Here is a 26,026-nt window from a genome sequence, read left to right as displayed (position 1 = left end):
CTGCGATACAGCAGGCATAGACGCAGGCACCGCTGTGCGCAAGAGGCACAAAGGTGAGACGTGAGAAGGGGTGGCCAGGCAGGAAGCAGAGAGAGGGACATATGGAAGCCCATGCTGGCAGCAGTCCAGCCTAAGGAAGTGGTGCCCTAGGCCACTGGGGCCAGGGGTTTGGTCCAGGGCTGTCCCAAGCATGGAAACAAAACTCTGGGCTCTCCCAGCCCACATCATCTGACACTGTCCCCGGGCTTCAGACTCCGGGTGTAGTGTGGTGGACACGGACTGCGCAGCTCAGACCTCCTGCCCCTCTGGGTCCATCACCACATTTGCTCACAGAGGCTGTGCCTCCTGCAGGCTGCTCCCGGTGGAGGAGTGTGCATAGCAGGGACACTAATACAGCCCCATTCTTGTGAGGCTCAGGCACCTTCAACAGGTGACCTTGGCTTAAGGACGCTCCACTGGCTTGGCCAAAACTTTCTTAGAACTGCACAGAGGCCTCAGTCTCCTCCTGCCCAATCCTTCCTTCCCCTGGCTCCTTGCACGTACATCCTTCACAGGTGTCTCCCCTCACAAACTTCTTGCTCATCTGATCCCATTTTGGCATCTGCTTCCCGGAGAACCTGAGCTAACATACCAGGATCCCCAGGTGTCTCTGGATCCTGAGTTAGTTTGCCAGGTGGGTCTGTGCCCAGGGGGAGAGAGAGCTGGGCACTGAATATGATATCTGGTTTTCACTGTGAGTGAACAATTAACTGGCTGGTTTTCAGTGAGCTGAGTGAGCCTGCTCCAGTACTCACTCCCAAACAGCTCCATCCACAGCCCACAGCCTCAGGGACATGCCCAGTCTTGGTGCCCTTTCTCCAGGGCGCAGTCACTGAAGTCATGCACATGAAGCTTCTCCCCACAAAGGCTTAGTTCAAGTTACATTCCAGCTATAACTCTACAAGGTGGTGACTGAAGCACAATATTTTTAGAAGTACCTGGGATCCTAAAAGAGTCTTTGTGTAATAGTCTCGAGGCATGAAAACTTCCACTATGGTAACTAGACACCAGAAAGCGTCTTCTTGTTCCAGGTACAGGAGGGCCACTGCCACCAATCTACGAGCAAATGGAGAATAAGGTGAGTGCCCGCACCCTGCGCCCGGACACGGACACTGCTGCCCGTCTTCAGAGACATCTGCACAACATCGGCTTCTCTCTCCTAGCCAAAGCTGTTTCTAGTTCTCCAGTCATGAACACTAACTGTTCACTGGCATGTGAGGTATGTTCTAAAGTTTGAGAAGCAAAGCTACACTTCTCCCTTCTCACTGTTCAAAGAAGATCAGATCGTTTCCCAATACTAGCCTTATTAAAAAAAAAAAAAAAAGTCTGTTTTCATTATAAAATTTTTGCTAATGCAGCTAATTCTGAGTTATTGTTCAAGAAGTTCCAACTAATCCTTTTATGGACAAGAAATCCAGAAGCAAATGTGAATGTAAGCGACAAAGATCACATGCAGGCTTAAAAACAACTTTCCCAATACCGTCCAGCTTCCATGCTGGAGGAATGAAACAGGGCTTCAGACAGGGAAACCCTTCTGAGGGGCCTTCTAGCAGAAATGTGTCCACAGCACACACACGGGGGGGAAAAGGAGAGAGAGTACGTGTCAGCTGTTATTGGTTCATAACGTACATTTGGGTCCAGCTATTTACATGCTGTCACTAATCAAGAGGTTACTCATCCAGTAATCTCAGGTGTCCCAGGGATGGCTCTGAGCAGGCATTCAGGGCAGAAAGATAGAAAGAAAGGCAGGAGAAAAGCCTCTCTCTACAAAACTGAAATCCAAGAACCTGTGTCCATAGCATGAAGCTTAGGTGTGCCATTCACAGGAACACTCCTGAAGCTCCTCAGGATTTTTTTTTCTCTTTTTCCTTCTCTAGATAAAACTACAATGAATTCATCGCAAATTAAGAGAGAGGGGGAAAAAAAAGACCTAGGGTAGATGGGAAGAGGCAGCCTCGAGTCGGCATAAGAGGAACGGAGAGCAGAAAGGTGACAACTGGCAGAGATGGCCGAGAGAAAAACAGGAAACGTGAGCGCACAAACCACATCCCACAGCCCCCGCGAACACCAAAAAAAGGGTAAAGAGCCCCAAACCAGCAGAGCCTTTGAGGGTATCACTTTAAACTAACTGACATTCAAGAGGGTCGGCCTGAATCATGGAGAAAAAGCTAAAGTTCCAGGCGCTCAGAAGGCATGGATATGTACAAACTATTTCAAGGAAAAAAAATCCAATAAAATGATTAACATTTAGAGGTTTTAATGCTGGTGGGGGTGGAGGTGCGGAGAGAAAGCTTCTCTGGAAAATTGACTTATGTCTGGAATGACTGATTCCATGACAAAAACCAGACAAACGGAGCATGACTGCACCAGCAGGAACTGCCACAGCTTTTCTTAGTGTCCCAGACAGGCAAGTGCAGGTCTTCACCATGACCCCTCAAGGCTTGAGAGGTTTTCAGCCTCCAGGAACTTTCAGATGGAGTATACAATGTGAATTGTGGATTTAAGCAAACAAGGTGCTTTGCCAGGCAGTATCCTGCTTACAGGCCTTTTCTGAAGGGGGACTATCCAGAAGCAGCTAACGCCCCCTTCACCCTCCCAGGGGCACAGAGAGAGCCTGCCCTCTCTTCACCACCACAGAGCCAACGACTTCCTGGAAACCACTCGGTTTCAGTGTTTACCCAAGTGACGTTCCAGGTTAAAAGCCTTTCCTCCTGCAATAATCTAACTTCAGATGCAAATAGATATCCCTTACCTGTTACCTGGAGGTCAGTATCTAGCATGATCAGGATTAAAAAGGCCTATGAGCAGCCAGAATACATGCCAGCATTCAAAACCTCAAGCTCGTGCACTCACTCACAAGAGAATTCCTGAAGCACACACACAGGGCTTCTTCATTCTTGTTTTATCTGTATTTCTAACCAAGCTTGGTTACCTAATTTCACTACACAGAGCAGAACAGAAATGGACAATTACGGTGACAGCCGAAAGCAGGAACAGCAGGAAGTGTGCCAGCAGGTAAGAATCAGACAGGTTGTAAAAAGCAGGCATAAGCACTCAGGAAGCCCAGTCCTGGGGAGTAGCTTCACGGAGAGCAGAGCTCAGTACCTCCTGAGGCTCGTCCTGGCCCAGCACAGCTCGGATGATGAGCCTGCATCTTTAAGAAAAGGCAAGAGGCTTTTCAGTGCCCTCTGTCTTGCAGGGAAGTATGCAAGACCTTTGAAATGTTACAGTGAAAAAGAAAGCAAGTTTGGGCCCTTCCAGGGTTGAGCTTCAACTAGCTCAAGAACTGACTGCTGGGGGCACAAAGACCCTCTGTAAACAAGGAGTGGCTATTAGTTTTCACTTCATGCATTATAAACTAATGAAACAGAACTTCTGATCAAAACCTGAGTATGATGACAACAGTGAGGAAGAAAAAAACGAGGAACCACGTTGCTTCAAAGAAATCTGACTTTGGTGTCCTTAATACTTTCTAAAAGCATGTGTGTTTCACATAATTACTCTAGAATTGGGGATATTGTATAATTAAAACCAGTTTGCTGCAACTAGTTCTTTCCCTTAAATGACTGGCTTTTCTTGGCCTACCAGGAAGGGAGGGAGCTTCAGGCAGTGCCTGGCACCTATAAGCTCTTCTGATGGTATGCTAACGGCAAACGGGAGCACTCTGCGCTGGGCACCCACCTGTTTAGACCCTGGCAGTAGCCGATATCGGGATTCCGCCAGGAGAAGGCAAGCAGGACATTCCGTAACTTCTGGATGCCTTCAGAGGTGGGGCAGGAGTAATGTTTGTTGTTGGGCAGTGTCCGCAGCAGGTCCAGCTCGATCTGCTTGGAGGCCGGGTTCTGCTTCTCCAGTGCCTTCTGAAGCAAGGTTTGGAAGTACCCAGGCTCAGTGCTGTCCTTGAACTTCCTTGTGTGAAGGTCCACACACCACTTCCACACCTTGGAACGGTGCTCATGTGGAATGCCTGCACGGATCAGGTTTTTTAGTTCTGGAGAGCACATCATCTCCCTGTTCACTGTGCTTGCAAAATAGTTTTCCCACTTGACCCCAGTGGAAACTTCCTGGTTTTCTGTGAGGTAGAGAGTCTTTAGGTCCAATGCTCGGACTTTGGCTACCAACTTCTCTTCCTCATCGTCCTCAGGTACAGTCCTAAACCCATAGATATCATATTCACTGTTGATAAAAACAAAATGAAGAGTCAAAATGACACAGTCTTGGCAAAAAGACCCATGAAATAGAATAGAGAACCTAGAAATCAATCCACGTATACACAGTAATTTGAAATATGACAGGCATTTTAAATCAGCAAGGAAAAATGAGCTTCTAGATAAACAGGGCTGGGACAAGTGGCTTTCTATATAAAAAAATAAAATTAGATCCCTCCCTTCTCGATATCACATAGAAAAATCAGTCCCATATGGGTTAAAGCCCTAAATGTGAAAAGCATAGAAGAAAATACAAGACTGCAAAACAAGACCCAAAATAAGACTGATAAATTCAGCTACATTAACATATGTGTGCGTGTATTTATATGCCATACACATACATATGTATAACTTCTATACTTCAAAAGATATAATTTAAAAAGACAAGGGACAACCTCAAAAACAACCAAAAAATATGTATGCGGCTATATTTGTATGTATGTATGTAGGCATATACATGTATAGGTATGTACATATAGATGTATGCACATACATATGTATATGCATCTATGTGACTGTATGCACGTATCTTCATATATATAGTAAAGCACATAGGGGCACAGTTACAGATACTTCTTAGACATAACCAAACACCTCATGGGATTGGATTTCTGGGTTTGAAGGATTAGAATCATAGTCTTGTGGGACAGCTCGGTCAACTGGCATACTATAGTTCATAAAGTTGTGTTCTGCATCCTAGTTTGGTGAGTAGTGTCTGGGATCTTAAAAGTTTGTAAGCAGCTACCTGAGATACAACTATTGGTCTCTACTTGTCTGGAGCAAAAGAGAAAGAAGAAACCAAAGACTCAGAGAAGAAACTAGTCTACAGGACAAACAGTCTACATGAACCACAGCCTCATCTACCCCAAGACCAGAACTAGATGGTACCCAGCTATCACTACTGACCATTCTAATCGGGGCCACAATAGATGCATCCTAATAGAATGGCAGAAAAATGTGCAACAGAACCTCAAATTCCCTAAAAAAACCCCAAAAACCAGACCAACTAGACTACTAGACTGTGGGGCTCCCCGGGACTACTGCCCTGAGATACACTTCAAACCTTGAACCAAAACTAACCCCTGAGGTCACCTTGTAGCTAAACAACAAATTGGCTCAACAAATAATGAATACCACCCATAAATATCATGCTCCTTTAAAAAAAACCTATATGAGACCAAACAGTCAACAATTACTTTAAAACAAAGATGAGAATGTAAGACGGCAGGAAAACTAAATTAATGGAAATGGAACAACCAGAATGGAAATAATGAGAATGTTCATGCATTGTGAAGAATGTAACCAATGTCACTAACAATTTGTGCAGAAATTGCTGAATAGGAACCTAAACTGCTGTATAAACCTTCAAAAAAAGACAATAAAACATTATTTAAAGAAAAAACAAAAAAGACAAGGGAGAAAATACCTATGAAGTATTAGGGATAAAGAGGAACTAAGGCTGAGGAGGCAGAATAATGGCCCGCGAAGATGCCCACGCCCTAATCTCTGGAACCTATGAATATGCTACGTTACATGGCAAAAAGAACTCTGCAAATACAATTAAAATTTCAGAATTTAAAATACGGAGATTATCCTGGATTACCTGGGTGGGCCCACTGTAATCACACCAGCCCTTGAAAGTGGAAGAGTCAGTCTGAAACATGACAAGAAGAGAGGAAGCAGGAGAGATGTGAAGCCTGAGAAGGACTTGACTGTTTCTGGCTTTGAAGATGGAGGAAGGGGGCCATGAGCATGGGAGCAAGGGATGCCGTGGCTTCTAGAAGCAGGGAAAGGCCCTCAGCTGACAGCCAGCAAGGAAATGGGGACCTTAGTCTTACAACTGCAAGGAACTGAATTCTGCCAACCACCTGAATGAGCAGGAGAACAAACTCCCCGAGAGCCTCAGAAAGGAACGCAGTCCCGCTGACACCTTTTTAGCCTGTGTTGGATTTCTGAATTGGACTTGTGACCCATAATACATTTGTGTTGCTGTTAAGCCACCAAGTCTGTGGTTATGGCAGTGACAGAAAAGTGACGCAAAGGCCCTTCACACACTGCTGCTGAGTGTGAGCCGGCACATGCACTATGAAAAGCAGATCTAGCAGAGCTGAGGATCTGTACTCCCTCTGGGGCAGGAAGTCACTCCTAGTCTAGAGAAACTCTCTCACATGGCCAAATCGAGACATGTACCATGATGTTCACTGCATCCCTGTTTGTCTTAGGAAAAAATGGAAAGCTCCTAAGCGTCCCCAAGGGGGAATAAAAACCACTGTGGTATACTCAGTGAGGTACTATAAATCAAAACCATTGCTATCTAGCCAATCTCGACTCACAGCAACACCACAGGGCAGAGTAGATCTGCCCCACAGGGTTTCCAAGGCTGAAATCTTTGGGAAGCAGACTGCCATATTTTTCTTCTGCGTGAGGTACTATACAGCAAGTTAAAAAAAAATGCTCAGGAGTGACACGTATCAACCTGGATAATTTCTGAAAATAATGTTGAACGAAGTAAGTAAGCTGCAAAAAGATATGTATATGGTGGGGCTGGTATCTAAAAAAGTGTCAGCAGTTAGAAATACATAGTGAAGTATTTACAGGTGAAATTACATGATGTCCGGAGTTTGTTTTAAAACACTCCAGGAAAGAAATTTGGGGTAGGGGAGTAAGACAAAGAAAGACTGGCGCAACATTAATAATTGTTAAAGCTGAGTGACAGCTGCACAGTGGGGTTTGTTTTACAGTAAAACCTGCGAAAGCCAGAACCTCTACAAGGCGGAAACCTGTCAGAGGAGGAAAACTCAAATACTTTCCACTAAAATGAGCGATAGAAAAGTGGTAAGACTGCATTCCGTCAAAGGTGGAAAACTTGCGAGACCCGGAAAAACAAGGCCATTCCGTTGAGTTCCGGCTCTCACAAGTTCACTGTATAATTCTGTCTACTACTTTGTATGCCTGAAATTTTCCATAATAAAAATCTTTCTACTTATATATAAAGTTTGAAAACACACAAAATATATAGTAAAAGTACAAAATGCACATGGGAAGAACACAAACCAGTGACAGGGTATTTGGATACCGCTGCCAGAATACCCTTGTAGGAGTTAACAACAATAACCACGAAAAAAGAAGTGGTGCTCAGCTTGGAGGCAGAGCCACTGAACCTGGGAATCTGCTTGCTGGGGCCAGGGTCCTGCCTCTGCCACTCACAGGCTGGGTGACCCTGGGCAAATTATATCCTCTCCCTAACCCCAGCTTCCTCATTTGTAAAGTGAGGATAAAAACACCCACCTCACTGAGCATTAAATATGATCCCACATGTCAAAAACCTTGGTGCAGTCTCTGGCACACAGCAAGCCTCAATAAAAGCAAGTTTTTGTCATAGTGATGTTGGTCACAGGCTGACAAAATATTTTTTACCGTCGCCTGAGTAGCCTAGACAATGCAGACAGGTGCTGGGAGCTCAGAGGGGTGAAAGGTCACAGGAGGCTGAAGCAAGGCTTGCCTGGGCCTGGAGAGGTGGAGGAGGAGAAGCTGGGTGAACGCAGCAAGCAAGGCTCAGACACAGGGAGACAGGATCTGACCCTGAGTAGCAAAGGGGCACAAACAGAGGAAGAGGTTGGACCAAGTGAATCTGCAGATCTCTCCTACCTTCAACATTTCATGAGTCTCATTTTTTTTTCCCCCCAGAAAATAGAATATAGGGTTCTTAACCCAGGACTGAGAAGCCCTGGTGACACAGTGGTTAAGTGCTCTGCTACTTACTGAAAGGTTGGCAGTTCGAACCCATCAGTTGCTCTGTGGGAGAAAGATGTGGCAGTCTGCTTCTGTAAAGATTTATAGCCTTAGAAACCCTACGGGGTGGCTCTACTCTGTCCTATAGGGTCGCTATGAGTTGGAATCAATGCAACGGCAACTGGTAATCCAAGATCCTGATGGGTTTCCAGGTTCTGTGAATTTCCCCAAAATAGATGCAATATTGTGTGTGTACATCTGTGTTCCCAAGTGTATTTCGGAGGCAGGAGTGTCCAAGGCTCTTATCAGATACTTAGTGGGTTCTGGGCCAGTGAATCAGGTTACCCAGTGTTTCTCACAAAGAAAGCCCAGTTTCCTATTTACGGGCTCCTTTTGCTTTCAAGCCACACGTGTCTCAGGAGAGGACTCCTACTCCTTGGGAGCCTGGCTCCTCCTGCTGCCGGACCAGAAGGCTGGCTACCTTGTATGGTACATGGGAAAATGGTTTGGAATCAAAAGATCTGGACTGAGTTCCAGCTCTATCATTTGCTTATTATTGGAAGGATGGTGAGAGCATTAGATGAGACACAGAACTGTGGAAAGATCTCTGTGAATGGCTTTTGCTGTTGAAAAGGGGAATTTCAGAAACGGGATTCTTGTGTGGTCGCACCACCTGCCGCAGTCACGAGCACCTTTACCTGACAAGATGAGGTTTAATGAACGCTTGCTCTGGCTGCTCTGGGCTCTCAACCTGCAGAGCGTCCTCCAGCAACTGGGCTATGACATCCCGAGTAGGCCCCTGTTCTTCTGAGCAAACTGGTGTCTTCATTTCTTGAAGCAATATCAAGTATTTACTTTCTATTTGGCAGAGCTTGGCTTCTAGGCTGGAATACTGCAGAGAATGTGGTGGTTACCGCCATCCAGACAGAGAGACAGGAAAAGCAATCCTTAGGGACCTCTAGCAATCAATGAGTGACAAGCCCAAAACTATTCGGAAGTGAGAGACAGATCATATCAAAGATAAGAAATGTATTTATGACACAGCCACCTGTCATATTTACAATGGCCTGCCATGGGACCCTCTTCCTTCTGGGGGCCTGGCATAGAAGGGTGCTGACCATCGGACCTCTGGAGGCCAACACACGCATCAGCTCTGGGCAGGGGGATAGCAGCAGAAACCAGGCCACACCCAATGACTGAGGTCAGGCTGGGTGTCACTTGGGACATGGGCCATCAGTGGCCACCCCACACTGCACCAACACTTTCCTAGGATGCTGTGACTCAGGATAAGCTCCCATCTGCCATTTTATCCCACAAAGTAAACACACCCCTGGAAAACATGCAGGAACAAGGTTTTGGAAGATGCTTTCAGGACCATTCAAAAAAGTGTAACAGCTGTTGACATGTGATTATAACTGTAACATCTGTGGTGCCTTTACACTTTGCAAAGCCTTTCCGCCCACCATCATATCTGAGTCTCGCACCGATGCTTCAGGCCAACAGAGGAGGCGTTATCCTCACCAGCCCACTTTATAGATAAAAACTGATGCACACTCAATAACAGAAACCAAAACACAAATAACCTAAATTTGGGGACCTCAGAATTGTGCTTGGTTTTTTTTTTTCTTGAAACTCCACTAAAAACGTGTATGTATACATGGAAGTCACATCTCAGGGCATTTCCCTTTGTCTTCTTCATAGATGAAGTGAGCCTAAGTACACAGAATTATATACTACTTATATTTTAAATATATTTTGAAACTACATCTTTCCAAGCATAGGATTTTAACTGATTTTAGAGCACGTCCATTTTAGAATGGTTTCCTCATCGTACCTCCCTCCAGATAACAGAACATATCCACCCTTACTCACCTTTGCCATCAGATCCTTCTCTCTCCTTTCTGCATTTCTTCGCAGAGCTGCAAGTTCCAAAATCTCCTTATTTAGAAATTTATTTTGGGTTTTGTATCCCTGCAGATTATCCTGTTGGGGGAAAAAAAAATCCATCAATTCACATTGGTTGAATGTTGACTAACTATTATATGCAATTAACATTTGGCTGCCTCACCAATCAAATAGCCCTGCTAAGTTAAGAGAGCCTGGTGGTGCAGTGATTAAGAGTGACAGCAAGCTACAGCTGCTAATCAAAAGGTCGGCAGTTCGAATCCAAAAGCCGCTCCTTGCAAACTCTATGGGGCAGTTCTACTCTGTCCTATAGGGTCGCTATGAGTCAGAGTTGACTTGATGGCAACGGGTTAAGTGAGAGAGTTCTGAGGAACTGGAAGCTCGCACTGGGCACTTTCCCAACAATACTGGTGGCCGCCTTTGGCAGGACAAGGCAGACAGGCACTGCCGCTGTAATGAAGGAGACGGGGAAAATGTACTCAATGGTGGTGATTTTTCTCAGGTGATAACAGGAGACGCTCCTCCTTAGAGGACTTTGCAAATTTTTATCTATCCACGTTCACAGAGGTGGTTCAATAAAGCAACATCTAATACTCATTTTTTTTAAACTAAAGAAACGGAACACGTTTTCTGTAGGTTCTCGTTTTTTACTTACCCAGTTTATGTAGAAAAGGCTACACATATAGCAAAAGCCCTTGACTAAAGAATTACACTTAATAATTAATATCTACATTGTATAAGATGTTAAGAGAACATTTTTGCCAACTTTTTTACATTAAAAGGTTACCAACCTATGGAAGAGTTGAAAGAAAAGTACAACGAACACAATATACTCTTCACCTAATGTGTTAACTCTGCCACGTTTGCTTTATCTCCTGAGGGAACATAACAAGCTGGTGACCGGCTCTGCCAAGCCCAAGCTGAAGTGCAGGTCTGGCAAAGGCAGATGGCATATGCTAGTTTCAGGGCTTGGAACTCTGAGCAAAAAAAGTGAAAGGAGCCAACAGAAAAAGGGAGTTTTCATGTAATATACTGTCAAAATAAAGTTCAGGGAACTTCTTTAGACCAAGCTAATAATAATAAAGATGAATTCAAAAAGCTTCCAAATAAAGATACTATTGAGAACCACCTCTGAGACAATGAGCTGCTCTCTACCAGCTTTAGTCTTTATTAAGTGCGTATTCCCTCTTTCTGACTATTTCTCTTTTATAACTTGACTGGCTGGTGCCTGGGGTTCCTGAGGAGGCTCAGATCCCTCATCACAGAAGAAATTCTGCTTCTAGACAGCCCCCCGGGCGGGCCAGGGATGGTGAGGAAAGGCACCGAAGGCTTGTTCTGTCACAGGAAGGAAACCACTGCCATCTCCCAGAGACATGTCTGGAGATGTTCCCCATCTCCAAACTAGAAAACACCATGCGGTACACAATTTCCTCCATAAAATATCCACAAACTGACAATGTTTACATGGTCCCTACAGCTGTTAACATTTACGGAGCACTTGCTACAGGTCACAGGGGCCCTGTTCTAGGTACTTTAGGTTCTTATCTCATTTAAACCTCACAACTCTTACCAAAACACCCAAACCTACTGCCGTCGAGTCAAATCCCGACTCACAACTCTTGGGTAGCCATTATCATTACCTCTGTTTGCCAGGTGAAGAACTGAGAGATTGCCCAATGACACAACCACTAAGTGTGTGGACTACGAACCGGGCCTCTGAGAGCCAGGCCTGGTGAGCAATTCTGTGTGCTCAGCCCAAGACTCCCACCTGAGCTCTGATATGCGTTACACCAACGCAGACTCAGCAAGACCACACATCACTACCAGCATTCAAGTATCTAATGTCAAACACAGAAGAAGGTCTACTGCTCTTCCTTTATGACCCAAATCATGATTTTCTTCCTCCTGGCGTCTTAAAGCTCTCGTATTGGAAAACAATGAACAAATACTTTACTAAAAGGCAGGTCAACCAAAGGAAGATGAGCTGGAGGGCAACTAAAGAACACACTGAAGAAATGATGGACTGAGTGATACAAGGTGGGTCAGCGAAAGCAATTAATCATATTCTGACATATCTATGTTTTTAACTTAAAATTTTTGTTATGGTCTAAGTAAATCCTGATAATATATCCTTAGGACACTTTCCCTAGCATGATGATGATGATGATGATGATGATCACAGCAATACCGGACCTGACAGTGAAGAGCCCATGAGGTGTCAGGGACTCTGTGAGGGCTTCACATGGATTACCTCCTTCAATCCTTACAACAACCTATGAACGAAACCCTATTTCACAGATGAACACACTGAGGCACACAGAAGTGAAGTAACGTGCCCAAGGTCAGAGCTCGTAAGTGGTGGCAACACTGGGTTTGAACCTAGCCAGGTCTGGCTCCAGAGTCCACACTCTGTTTAAACCACCACCCTGTACTGTTCTGTGCTCCCTTCCTTTCCACTACTTACAGCTGTAATTCTGCTTTTATCTGTGTGCTTTCTAAACTGTGAGTGCCAAGGAGACTGGGTCTTCTTTGCTCTACACTGTGTCTACCTGCAAAACACAAGACCTGGCATATGGTGTCATGCACCAGACATTTGCTGAATGAATGGATGAAACTGCCTAAAGAAGAGCTGTATGCATGAAGATATGCATAGAATAGCAAAACGCAGGAAAGAAGATAAAGATTGAGTAAATAATGACGCAGTCAAAGATGGACAATTCTGAAATCTTTAATGATAGCACCAAAGAAAACACAACACAGAAAAGTGCTTCAGCTATAATGCTCAATGAAACAATACAAAAGTCTGTCTATACCAAAATGAAGAGTTATGTATACACAGAAAGGGCGTGAAAAGAAACATAGAAAAAGTATTTAAATTGCTAGGGTGGTAAAATCCTAGGATCAATATCTGTTTTGCTTCAAAAAACAAAAGAAGTAAAAACTGACCATGTTTTAGACCACAAAGGAAATGTTAGCAAATTCCAAAAAGCAGAAATCTTCACAGGCCACATTCACTGTCTATAAAGCAATAAACCTGGATATTGCTGGATATTATAGCAACAATAAAAAGAGCCAAAATGAACATACATCTATTCCCACAGACATTTTAAAGTGTGGGTCAAAAGAAGAGAAAACACACATGAAAATATCCATTTGTGTCCAAAGCTCTCCCTCTTCCTCCCTCAAGCCTTTTCAGTTCTTCTGATGCCACTGCAGGGAGGCATGGATTAGGGTGTCTTTAGCATCGCAGAGGGGACGCCCCTGGCACTGGCAATCGCAGGTTCCAGGCAGAGCAATGTCAGAAAACACGAGGTCAGTGACCCAGGCAGGACTCACCTGTCCCACCTGGAATTCCAAGCCACAAGCAAGTCACCAAACCACCATTCTGCCACTTCACAAACCGTGTCGACACTTAACCTGACTGCCTGTTGCAGAATTTGGGAGCCACAGGCTCTAAAAACTAACATGAGAAATGCCGGGGAAAAAATTTTCATGACTAATTCAAAACGGCCCCATCCATCACACTGCAAAAAGAATAAAGGGGAAAATCTAATTGTGATCAACCCTGTCAGCTGTCTCCACAAGGGGTCTGCAGAGTCGAAGCAGCAATGTGACACGCTCTCTCCACACACACCCCAGCTCTGTTCCCGGTCCCTTGCCACATGCCTGTCCCACTGCCAAGCACCGCTCACATGCTGGCAAAATATACATTTCTGGTAGCACTAAATAAGTACTCACAGAATGTGTATCATCGACGGGCTGTATATTAGCATCCTGTATATTCTAGGTTGTACATATAAACAAAACTGACTACCACTGGCAACACGAATCCAGATCTCATTTTTTTTTTTCTTACATTGGCTATTTTTATAGTAGATATAAGTATAAATTAATGAGATGGTTTTTTTTAGGGGGGTAGGGGTTGCTGTTTTAGATTTTCTCATTAATAAATCCTTCTGACTCACATGTCTAATACTGTCAGCACTTACAAGTGGCCACTATGGGAGATCAGATACATATTCAACAATGTTGCCATTATTCCACTGTTTTTAAACTTCTATTTTGGAACATCTTCAGGACCCCTCATTCAATCCACTGACAGTGTATGAAAGGTACCACTACGCATGAAGGAAATGTTCAGTAAGACCCTCAGAAGTAGTAAATCTTTGTCCTTCACGAAACTGTATTGGGAGGAGGTGAACACCCCTGGAGTCCAAGTATTTGCAAGAGGTAGTCAGGTGAGGAAGCCTTTGGGCCCGGTGGGGCCTGTAGCCACAGACCTGTCCGGGTCACATATTTCTCTGGGCTGTACCCAATGTCCCATGTCCTAGAGGGCACTTCTCCACCTGGAATCTCTCCCACAAGGTCTCAAGAACTGGTGGTAGCAACACTTATCGTCCTCTCCATGGCCTCACTGCCTTCAGCACCCCCACCTGAATGGGCAGCCTCCTCCACAGACTGCCTCTGCCTCCCACAGATGCTGTGTGCTCCTCCTACCTCATCAGCTGGTCACCAGCCCAGGTATGACTTGGAGTCACCTCTGTGCAGGAACCAGCCTCCCACCCCCAGTACCAGCCCAGAAAGGGATCCTGGGAGGAGAGTGCTGCCCTCCTTCTGCAAGTATCAGGACTCTCCCACTTTGGGTGGGGGGCACTGACTCCCAGCAGTCCCTCCTGCCAGGCTGCTTAGAGCTGGAGTCCACGCCCCCAGCTGACTCTACACTAGCCGTTGGGGACAATGCTTCCTCTCCTGGCCCCCACTAGGTCCTGAGTCAGGATGTACAAATAAAGTCTGTGTGTGCATTCAGGTACTCAGAGGTGAAAAGGAACAGCCTCTACAGGTTACCTGGGGTAACAGAGTTTAAGTTTTATGGGTGGCATAAATAGGAAGAGAAGGCTGAGTTGCCTGAAAGCAAGGGAGAAAAGATTTGCAACTGTTCCAAGCAATGGCAACATCAAGGGACTATGAGTTTCATTTTCCAAGGAAGCTCTTTGGAAGACTGATAAGGATTTCACTCCAGGTTCTGTCAAACCTGTCAAAAAGGCACAGCTGCTCTGCTGTCATGCCAAATTAGCTCACCGAGGCCAGTACCTCTAGGGTGACATCAATGGAGCTAACAGGTTTTTGGCTTTCTCATCCCAATAATCGGCACCCAACCTTTGCTCTTACATTCAGCCTGTCCAGTTCCAGCTGGTCCCGGCTGGCCAGGGTGGTGGAGGGAGAGCCGGGTAGCGCAGCCGGGGAAGATGGGTTGCCCTCGCACTCGCTGAGCTGCCTCGAGAGCTTGATGATGACCTCATCCTTGGCCTGGATTGTCTCCATCAGCATTCCCAGCTGCTCATTGACCTCACCCACTTTGCTCTTGAGCTTCCTGACTTCCTGCTGAAGATTCTCTTTTTCCAGGTTGAACTTCTCAAGCTGGCTGGTGAGGCCCAAAATTTGATCATCCTTTTGGTGCAGAAGCTCCAGGGTGTCCTTTGGGACGCCGTCACAAAGTCGGCTGCTCGTGAAATACTTGTCATACTGGGAAGACCGGACTGTCTGCTGGAGCAGCCGCACAAGCTCCTGGGAGCAAAAGGGAGCATGGAATGAAAGGTAAGGAGAGCCAGGGAGAGGAGGAAAAGCAGAAATCATGACAACGCTGCACACAGCACTCACTGGCATTTGAGGAAATGCAGAAACTTTACTGGAAACATTTTAATACTGAACTTCCTCTTGAACGATCTCAAAAATAGAGAGGAAAAAAATATTTACTCCATAAAGACTGTCTGTAGAGAACAATAATAGGAAACAGGAAATCACGAACATGCACACTGAAATTAGCAACGGTTCCCGGTAAACGTTCATCAGTTAAAAAATCTGAGCTCTATAATTTACTGAACTACTGAGCAATTAAGTGTAATTAGGTCTGACTAGCTCAGAAGGAAATCGTGTTGTTTAACAAGATGTAGAAATTCTTTTTGGCAACTGTTAAGGACCTCCAGGCTGAAGATATGTGCAGGGCGTGGATCTCAGGGGCAGGGCTAGGTGTGGATGCAGACAATGCCTTCCTCTGACCTCCTTAATGGGGCTTCTCTCCTTGTAAACTCAAGTGTCTTTGAACAAATGACCAAGCAGAGGAGGAGTGCCTACGATGGTGGCTATGGCAACATGGAACTTTTAAGGGAAAATCACCTTCTGGGAAACAAAACTGCCTCCCAAAAGGTTCACAGAAACAGAAGATAGGCTTTCCTCCTTGGCCTGATAACGTGAGATAAGACAGAAGTTAAAAGAAGAAAAATTACCTTCTGACTGGAGAGGTCTTTCTTTAACCGTTCCAGCTCTTCCTGTTGACTCTGAACCTGCAGCTGCATTTCAGAGGATAGCTTGCTGATGCTGCCACCACTTGATGGCCCCTCGGCTGAAGGGTCACCACTACTGTGACGATTTTTGTACGACCCAATCATGTCTTTCAAAGGCCGCTTTCCTTTGTAGGGGATACGTCCAAAATCAAAGGGGAATCCTGAGCCAGTTATTCCTATGTAAAAACAAAACTTGTTTTTTAAGCGCTGGCCAAATCTTCCCTTTGGTAGTGGCAATAAAGCACATTGGCATCCTCACATGTCAGCCTCCAAGGAGCTCTGCATTCCTCACCAAGAGAACTAGGGAGGCAGAGATGCCTCTTTGCCCCGCCTCAGGATGGTAATAACCAACACGCCCACAATCAAAGATGATTCCCCCTACCGGATCCTCCCTTGTAAGAACCTATCATGTGACCAGTGTGAAAGAAAACTTTCTCTACTGGATTACTCAATCTTTGCTTTAAGACAGATGAAAAAAGGCACGCTGTAAACTGGCACTAATGAAAATTTGACAAAATTATGTCACACGTCTCTTAAGATTCTTTCTTAATACTATGTTTATTTTCCAAAACCCTTTTTCAAGAGATCAGTGCTGTGCCTATGTGTTCACATCACCATTTTCCCATTTCGAGCACTTCCCGGACCCAAGAGAACAGAGATGCAGGTCAGGGGAGAACATGGCTGGCTGCTCTAAGCTGCCACGGAGCTGAAACAATGACGTCCCTTCCCCGGGCTCCCATCTCCAAAGTTCAATGATATGTTCCAAGTGTAGGAATGAAGAGAACGGAGACAAAGGTCAGGAGAGAACATGGCTGCTCCAAGCTGCCACGGAGCTGAAACGATGACGCCCCCTGCCCAGGTCCCCACCTACGAAGTTCAGTGATATGTTCCAAGTGGAGGACTGAAGAAACATACTAGGGATCTTTGGCTTCCTACTTTTGCTAATTTGTTGCTAGTAAAAAAACAAAAACACAAATGTATGGCTTTTTAATCTTAAACACATTTTAAAGAATGACTGTATCCTCTTCCTAAAAAATGAGTATTTAAAAATATTGTGGAATCCAAACATATTTTAGTGTAGATGGATTCAAATATATGCTCAAAAAGCAATGAGGGGCCACAGAGGAGACACACTGTATAGATTACAACTGTATAAAGTTAGTAAAGGGGCAAAAGCTAACTGATGTTATCAGGAGTCAGGACAGTGCTTACCCCTGGGGTGGGGGAGTGACTGGACGGGGACACAGAGGTGGCAGTTGGCTTCTGGGGAGCTGGTATTATCCTGTTTCTTGAGTGCTGGTTACAAAGGTGTGTTCACTTTGCGAAAATTCATCAAACTATACTTGTCTGATCTGGGTGCTTTTCTTTATGTTATATGTCAATAAAAAGTTTACATAAAAAATAGGGGAAAAATACAGGGAAGGGCAGTTTACTTCCTGTAAATTACAGGGACAAGCTAGTGGGCTGGTTCTTAGAGCCATTACAGGAAACTCCCGTGAATCAAGCAAGATCAAAGTTCAGAGGCATCTTTGTCTCTCCAAGTCTTTCACATAAGCTCCTTTTCAGAGCTGGGCTGAAAAGGCTGCTAACAGTCAATAAGACACTTTCCAATGATGCTGGGAGCTCCTCATTCCTTCTCGAGTCGCTAAGCCCATTCCTCCTTCATAACCACTGTCACATTCACCCCTTCCATTTCATTTCCAGACTCTCTCCTGCAAGTCAGAGCCAACACTGCTTATCTTCAATAATTAAAATCCCTCTTCCTCCAGGAAGCATTCCCAGTTTACAATGGCCCCCTCTCTTGGGTGCCCCCACTGGCTATGTCATACAGTGGAATGAAGCAAGCATACTCAGCCTGGCCACATGTTACACCATGCCACACTGGACCAGTGGGTCCTACACCATGCTTCTGTGGGACACAGATATTCTTCCCCTCAAATCAAGTCATGCAGCCCTTTCCCAGGGGACAGAAAAAAATACTTCCTTTAGTATGCACTTTCTCTCCCAATGAAGACTTCCTAAACTCATGCCTCCTACTCCTGCCAACCAAAGACAGAATCAAGCATAATGCAGAATCTCAAAATTATTTACTGTTATTTTAAGTTTAAAATATCAACATTCCTTTAATGAATTAATGAATCTAGGATAAACAGTGGCTACTAAAAGCACTAGGCGAAAGGCTGATGGAGAATTTTATCAGTCTTAATATCACAAAAAGAGAGACAACCACACATTATGTGGCTACGGGTATGATGCAATAGGAAGTACACAGAACCCTCCAAAAAAGTATTGTGGCCATAATCAGAAGTCAACCCTGAACCTGGGCAGGCCTCTGGACTTAACTACTAGTACACAAGTAATAAGGGGACAGAGAAGCATGTTAAATGACACCACAGAAATACAATTAGCAAAATCCAGAATGTGGGAAATTCCTCAGCACAAAAGACCCTGTTTCTTTAACAAATATGACAAGGGAAAGGGAAAAAAAGAAGTTATTTTAGGGGAGAGGCTGAATCCAGTCCCTGTTGTTCTGTCTTTACTAGAAATGGAAATCCCAATGTAGCTTTTACCCCTGGGGTAAAACTTTTAAAAGGACTGTTGATAAAAGAGTTGTTCAGACTAATACATGCTTAAGAAGACATATCAACTAAATATAAGAATGAACTTTGTTTGGATCCTTATTAAACAGATCAACTGTAAATAGACATTTATGGAACTGGGGAAGTAGATAATATTAAGGAATTACTGTTAACTGTTTTTAGGTGTTATAATGAAGCTATGGTAATAATTTTTTTAAAAAGTCATTATCTCTTAGAGATACATACTAAAGTATTTACAGATGCAATAGATGGATGTCTAGAATTTAAAATAATGCAGCTGACAGTGGGGTGCAGGGAGGGCTTGGAGTTCAGAGGAGCCACAGAAAAAATAAGACAGGCCATATGTCCAAAACTGTGGAAGCTGGATGATGCATGCCTCAGGATTCATTATATGATATACTCTACTTTTGTAAATGTTTCAAAATTTTCATAGCAACATTTTTTTAAAATCAGTACTTCCACAAAGACACCATGACTTCTGGGTGCTTTACCTCTGGAAAACATCTAAGAACCACTGTAATGGACAATGACTTATTTCCTGTAACATCTAATTTTTCAAGTGTTTATGTTTTATCTCCCATAAAGAGAACGCAAACCCTCACTGGGCCTTACAATTCCAGAAATACCTGCTCCTAGAGTGTCTCCCATGTCACTGGTAGTTAATAGATGGCAGCAGAGGGAATGACAGACAACAGGAACCATGTTTATACCTTTGCTTCCTTCAGGGGTCTGCTTCTTCCTTTCTTCCTGTACCATGGACTCCTCCAGGTCCTTAGGGCTTGGGTCTATAAGTTCCCACTCTTCAGTGGTATAAAACACACTCTTCCGACTGTCGTTATGCCCTCGTCCAGAACGAAAAGAAGACATTGAATTTCTATTGAGAAAGAAAGAAATATGCTATTTAAAAGAAAAAAATAGTAAAACAAAATCTAATTTCATGTGTACAAGATTGGTTAAAATTAAAAGATCTGGTAATACCAAATGTTGGTGAGGATATGGAGAAATGGGAACTCTTACATACTGCTAATGGGAGTATAAATTGGTACCATCACCATGGAGAGTAAGTCAGCAACACACATTTCAGCTGAAGAGGTGCCTACTCTAAGATATAGCACTTCCTAAAGAAATTCCTGCACACGTGCACTAGAAGACACGAACAAGAATGCTCATTGCAGCATTGTTCGTATTAGCGCAAAAAAAAAAAAAAAAAGTACAATCTAAACATCCATTGACGGAGAATGAATAAATAAACTATAGTATATTCATACAATCACATATTATACAGCTCTTAAAATGAATTCATTCATTCATCAAATACTTACTGAGTGCTTACTATGTGCCAGGCACTATTCTGGGTACTCAGGATACACCAGTGAACAAAACAGAGCAAGATTCTTGTCCTTGTGGAATGTATATTCTAGCTAAAGCTACATGTATTATGGATACACGTAACCATAAGATAAAGAGCCCTGGTGGCAAAGTGGTTAAGCGCTCAGCCGCCTCCTACTGCTCTACACTGTTAACCAAAAGGTCAGCGGTTCGAACCCATCAGTAGCTCTGTGGGAGAAAGATGCGACACTCTGCTTCCGTAAAGATTTATGGCCTTGGAAACCCTATGCGGCAGTTGCTATGAATCCGAATTGACTAGATGGCAACAGGTTTGGTTTTTGCTTTTTTGTCCATAATATGGATAATTTTTTAGAAAGCTGAATGAAAAATAATTGGAAGAATGACATATACAGCATGATATTGTTTTAAACCTTCAAGGTTACACTTAATAGATATGATTTATAGATACATACATATGTAGTAAAACTATAAAAAAAAGATATACATATGAATGATAACTGTCAAGTACAGAATACTTGTCACCTCTGAGAAAGGCAAAAGAAGAGTGGGATCATAGAGAAGAGAGGCTTTTAACTGTATTTATAGTGTTTTTTTTTAAAAGCAGCAGAAATTTGACAAAATAACTGGCTATTGGTTACCCAGGAAATCAATGCACTATATACTTGCCTGTATGCTAAAAAGTTTCATTAGAAGTTTTAAAAGCTACCTTGGGATTTCCAGTGAAGACAGAACAACAAGGACTGGATTCAGCCTCTCCCCTAAAACAACTAAAAAACTGAACCAAATATAGAAAACAATGGTTTTCTGACACTGGGCATCAGGCAGCAGAGGACAGTGATCCCTGAGAGAGGGAAAACAAATGGGGTGAGCCTCACAGGTGCCCCAGCATATTGCCTGGAAAGTGTTTCCAGGTCACAGTACAGGCAGAGGGAACACAGAGCTGGGGACCCCAGGGCAGTTAGAGTTTACAGGGCAGAGTAATAGAGAGAAGAGAGCTACACAGAGAGAGGGCTGCAGGGATCCTCAGAGGGTCCCCCAAGTCTTCAGCTGAGTACTGATCAGGGCTTGCGTGAAAGGAAGCTACCCAGAGTGGAAAAAGACCACCTGAAGGAGCAAAGGGAACAATCCCTGAAGCTCACACAGGGCGGGGAATAGGGCCTACAATCAGCAAGAATGGAAAACCTCATAACTCATGGGGCACTGGACAGAGTATTCAGAAGGGTTACTGAACCTATCCTTAAACTAAAGGCTGCTCTCATCCCAAGCTTCAAAAGGATCAAACTGTTTCCAAGTAATTTAACTGCATTCCAGAACAAAACTCAAGAGTATTTATAGGAATATAAAAAAAGCCAACACCCAAAAAGGCAAAACTCACAATATCTAATAAAAATTAAACATGCATGCAAAGAAGTAGGAAAATATAACCCATAAGAAGGAGAAAAATCAATCAGCAGAAATGGCAAATGATAAAATTAGTAGACAAGAACTTTAAAAGTTATTATAACTGCATTCTCCATATTCAAGAGCTAGAAGAAAGACTGAGACGTGGGAGATGTAAAAAAAAAAAAGCAAACAAAAAGACTCAAATCCAACTTCTAGAGACGAAACTACAATGTCTAAGATAAAAAATACACTGGATGGGATTAATGCAGTTTAGACATTGCAAAAGAAAAGATCAGTGAACTTGGTGACATCAAAATAGAAACTATCCAAAATGAAACACAGAAACGACAGGAGGGAGGGAGAGAAGGACAGACAGACAAACAGTGTATCAGCAATGGGACAAGTTCAAATGTTCTAATATACGTGTAATTGGAGTCCCTGAAGGAAAGAAGGGGAGGAGACAGAAAAAAATACGTGAAGAAATAATGACCAGAAATTTTCCAAATTTAATGAAAACTATAAACCCACAGATCCAAGAACCTCAACAAACTTCAAGCCCAAGAATCATGAAGAAAACTACATCAAGGCATATCATAATCAAACTGCCTAAAACTAATGATTAAAAAAAAAATTTTTTTAAAAGAAACCTAATTTTCAAAAGAAAGGGATAGTCAAATTTTTATTGTTAAACTGTTGCAGTGCACACATGCCCTGTGATGCACTCACTGGTTATTTAAACAATGCAAATTTATTATTGTGGTACACACACAGGTTGTCCACTAATAATATCGCACTCATCTGATCAGAGCCAGGACACACAAGATGCTCCCAGAGCATTAGCACACAGAAAGTAGTGGATAGCAAAGAATACATAAATAGTGAGGAATTTACATTTCTCTTATGTCACTGGGCAGGCACATCTCTTGGCTAGCTCTGCCGCTTTCACTGCCGGTCCAGCTCTCAACCAGCAGCCTTGGTACAGTCCTGGACTGGAGTCTTTCCAAGCAGAAATGCTCTGAGAGCAACCCCTATGTGGGGTGTACCCAGGCTCAGCAAACTGCTCCCCCACACCCCCACGCCTTGGACAGGGCCCCCTGCGCCTCCCAATCTCAGTCAGGGTTTCTGCTGCTGCCCGGGCCCAGTCATGGCTGCCCAGGCCCACCTGTGGTCTCAGCTGCCTCTAGTGCTACTGTAGCCCCAAGTGTTACAGTTCTTGGCCCACTCCTCTCAGACCGCTGTGCTGCCACGTCTCTGCTCAGTAGAGGCTGGCTTCTGCTTCTCCTGGCTTCTGCTGCTGTTTTCTCCCACCTATGCCTCCTACTGGCTCTAGGGTTTCTGCTGCTTCTGGTGCCAGTCCCTTCTGATGAATCATTCAATCTCTTATCCCCAGGCTGATGTCTCTACCCTGGGACAAGGATTGGCGGGGGCGGGGGCAGAAGTGAGGATGGGGGGATGTGTTCTTCAGCACACAGCTTCCCTGTACCCAGAGGACGTGCTCATCCCTCCTCCGAGAGCCTATGAATGTTCGCACTCCCCAGCCTGGGAGCCTTCAGGTAGCATCAGGCCCCCAGGTGATCCCTCTTATTGGGTCAGCCCTCCCTCACTGGCCTCAGTTGTGGTCCTACTCTCAGAACCAGAACCAAAGGTCAAATAATTCACTGCAAAAGGGGTTCCATGCCCTGCAACTGCCAAGAGGTAAGACTTATAAGTTTACTATAGAGAGAGATCTCAAATTAATTCAACTTTCCGATTACAAATTGTTTGAGCAGTTAGTGAATGAAGCATTACTTTAACCCCATAACCCACTGCCTTCCAGTTGATTCCGACTCACAGCAACCCTATAGGACAGAGCAGAACTGCCCTATAGGGTTTACAAGGAGCTGCTGGTGGATTCCAACTGCCAACCTTTTGGTTAGCAGCCATGCTCTTAACCACTGCACCATCAAATTACTTACCCTCAAATTACTGGCATTTAATCTGAATAGCATTCCCATTTTACAGACACAGAGATGACCTACTTGGTCTAAACCACACAGCCTAACCAGTAGCATAATTAGCATGAGCCCATGCTTTCCAACTCCAAAGTCCTCCTTATCGTATCCCGCTGTCTAATGTCTGATGAACCACCCACTGAGTGTGAAAAACAAGTCTAGATATGCTGGAAAGACCAAGACATGCAAGCAGTACCCATTTAAAACAGGCCAACACTCCTGGGAGCAGGAGTAAGGAGGCTCTGCTCCCAAGGAGGGGGGCTGTGCCAGAGAAATGCTTTTGCTACACTGCATTCACCTTCCTCACTGGGATTTGGAGCCTCAAGGCTGGCTGGAGTCTAAGTTATAGAATTAAAATTGAGGAGGAACTCAATTTGATTAAGGGTATCTACAAAAACTCTACAGTTAAGATCATGTTCCACAGTGAATGGCTCAATGCTTTCTACCTAAGATGAGGAACAAAGCAAGGATGCCCACTCTTGTCACTTTCATCCAGTATTATAATGGAGGTTCTGATCAGTAATAAGGCAAGAAAATGCATAAAGATTGGAAAGGAAGATATAAAACTCTATTTGCATATGACATGATCGTGTACTTAGAAAATTTTAAGGAATCTACAAAATGCTACTAGAATCAGTAAATTTAACAAGGTTGTAGAATTCAAGGCCAATATACAAAAATCAATTCTATTTCTATATACTGGCAATGAACAATCAGAAAATGAAATTTAGGAGGCAGGGCCAAGAAGGCAGAGTAGTCAGATGCTTCCTGGGGTCCCTCTTACAACAAAGACCCAAAAAAACAATGGATTGATTCTATATGACAATCTAGGAGCACGGAACATCAAAGGCAAAGTTGAGGAATCGGACCGAGTGGCAGGGGGAGGGAGAGATGGTTCAGAAGCAGTGAGGAGTTGCCAGACCTGACCCGGTGGGAACCAGCACCTTGCAGCCAGCACACATGGCGAGGCAAACAGTGGTGCTCGGGATGTGTTTTTCACATTGGGAGAGACCGAGCATCGGAGAGTCGACTCAAGCCTCTAGAACCAGTGAAAAGCGGCGCTCAATTGGCAAAAGATAAATACATGTGTCTAACTTACCGCACGGATCAAAAAACACCCCTTTAAGGAAAAACCTCTCTCCCATTTACCTGCTCCCTCCCCTCTCTGCACATCCCCTGGGCCCAAAGTAAGGACCCTTCACACCCTGAGCCATTCTCCCTGCCTTAGACAAGAAAAAAATTAACAAATGGGAATAAATAATCTGCCAGCTCCCCTAAGCCAGGAACTTAGGGTAGGGCAGCTCCTTTGCCTAGGCACAGGTATAAGGGGTCCACAGACTTTGAATGCCTTTCATCCCTGCATAGACTAGTGTGGGCCCATTTCAATAGTGTAGGCTATTGTATTAACACAGTACAACAGGGTATATACCTGAAGCCTAATTTCAACTGTCAGCTATATGGTGGAGTGGTAGGTTCATGACATTTGACATTGCTCTGCCCATTCAGCAGGGTCCTCACCTACCCACATGAGGGGCCTGAGAATTGGTGGCTCCACCCATGCCACTTAGCCACTTGTGACAGGGATCCAAGAATAAGTGGTGCCTCCCAGTCCTCACAACTAACAGCCTTGGGTGCCCATAGTTCGGCTGCAAAACCCACCCACCTACACACTCTAGGGAACTGGGACACGCTTTCCTCCCAGACACTCAGGGGCAGCCATCAGTCCCCTGCCTTGCTCAGCATGTGACCCCCTACTGTAGCCAGATCCTGTGCCTACACCAATCACCCCTGCCAATCTAGAACTGTAGGTGAGAGCCTGCACCACACCCTTGGTGACTGACTACCTGGACACCTGAGCTGAATCCACACAAGGAAAGTAGATGGACTCCTGAGCTCACAAACCTAGTAACAGATATAACCACCTGATGACAGGACATTAGAGCTTCAAAGGAGCCAATAATCAAACTAGCTCACATGAGCAGCCTATTTGGGCATATCAAAACAAAACAAAACAAGAAGCTAAGACACAGTAAGCAAACATAAAACAAGTAAATACAATAACTTATTGATGGCTCAGAGACAAGTCAATATCAAATCACATAAAGAGGCAGACCATGATGGCTTCAGCAAGCTCTCAAACCAAAGAATCGAGTAATTTTCTGGAGGAAGAGAACTTCTTGGAATTACCAGAGGTAGAACACAAAAGATTAATATACAGAACTCTTCAAGATATCAGGAGGAAGAGCATGCAAAACGCAGAACAAGCCAAGGAACACACAGACAAAGCAACAGAGGAACTTAAGAAGATTAGAGAAGAGCATAAGGACAAATTTAACAGGCTGCAAGAATCCACAGAGAGATAGCAAACAGAAATCCAGAAGATTAATAATAAAATTTCAGAATTAGACTACTCAATAGGAACTCATAGTGGCAGAATTGAGGCAATGGAAGTCAGAATTAGTGAGATTGAAGATAAA

At 44.2% G+C, this 26,026-nt stretch overlaps 1 protein-coding gene across 3 annotated transcripts in view; it reads right to left on the bottom strand.

Moving 5' to 3' along the window:
- The window catches only part of TBC1D2B (TBC1 domain family member 2B), a 103,915-nt gene that overhangs the window by 17,121 nt on the left and 60,768 nt on the right, over positions 1–26,026 (bottom strand). For all 3 annotated transcript variants that reach the window (XM_004387476.2, XM_023741669.1, XM_023741668.1), the window contains exons 4-10: positions 19,536–19,699; positions 16,169–16,401; positions 15,054–15,449; positions 9,852–9,962; positions 8,678–8,871; positions 3,721–4,215; positions 978–1,095 (exon numbers count right to left, since the gene is read on the bottom strand). In XM_004387476.2, the coding sequence (XP_004387533.1) occupies positions 978–1,095; positions 3,721–4,215; positions 8,678–8,871; positions 9,852–9,962; positions 15,054–15,449; positions 16,169–16,401; positions 19,536–19,699 (1,711 nt within the window). The remainder of the gene's footprint in view (positions 1–977; positions 1,096–3,720; positions 4,216–8,677; positions 8,872–9,851; positions 9,963–15,053; positions 15,450–16,168; positions 16,402–19,535; positions 19,700–26,026) is intronic.

The sequence above is a fragment of the Trichechus manatus genome, unplaced genomic scaffold (assembly GCF_000243295.1).
Source record: "Trichechus manatus latirostris isolate Lorelei unplaced genomic scaffold, TriManLat1.0 scaffold00186, whole genome shotgun sequence".
NCBI lineage: Eukaryota > Metazoa > Chordata > Mammalia > Sirenia > Trichechidae > Trichechus > Trichechus manatus.
This window is presented reverse-complemented; position numbering and strand designations above follow the sequence as displayed.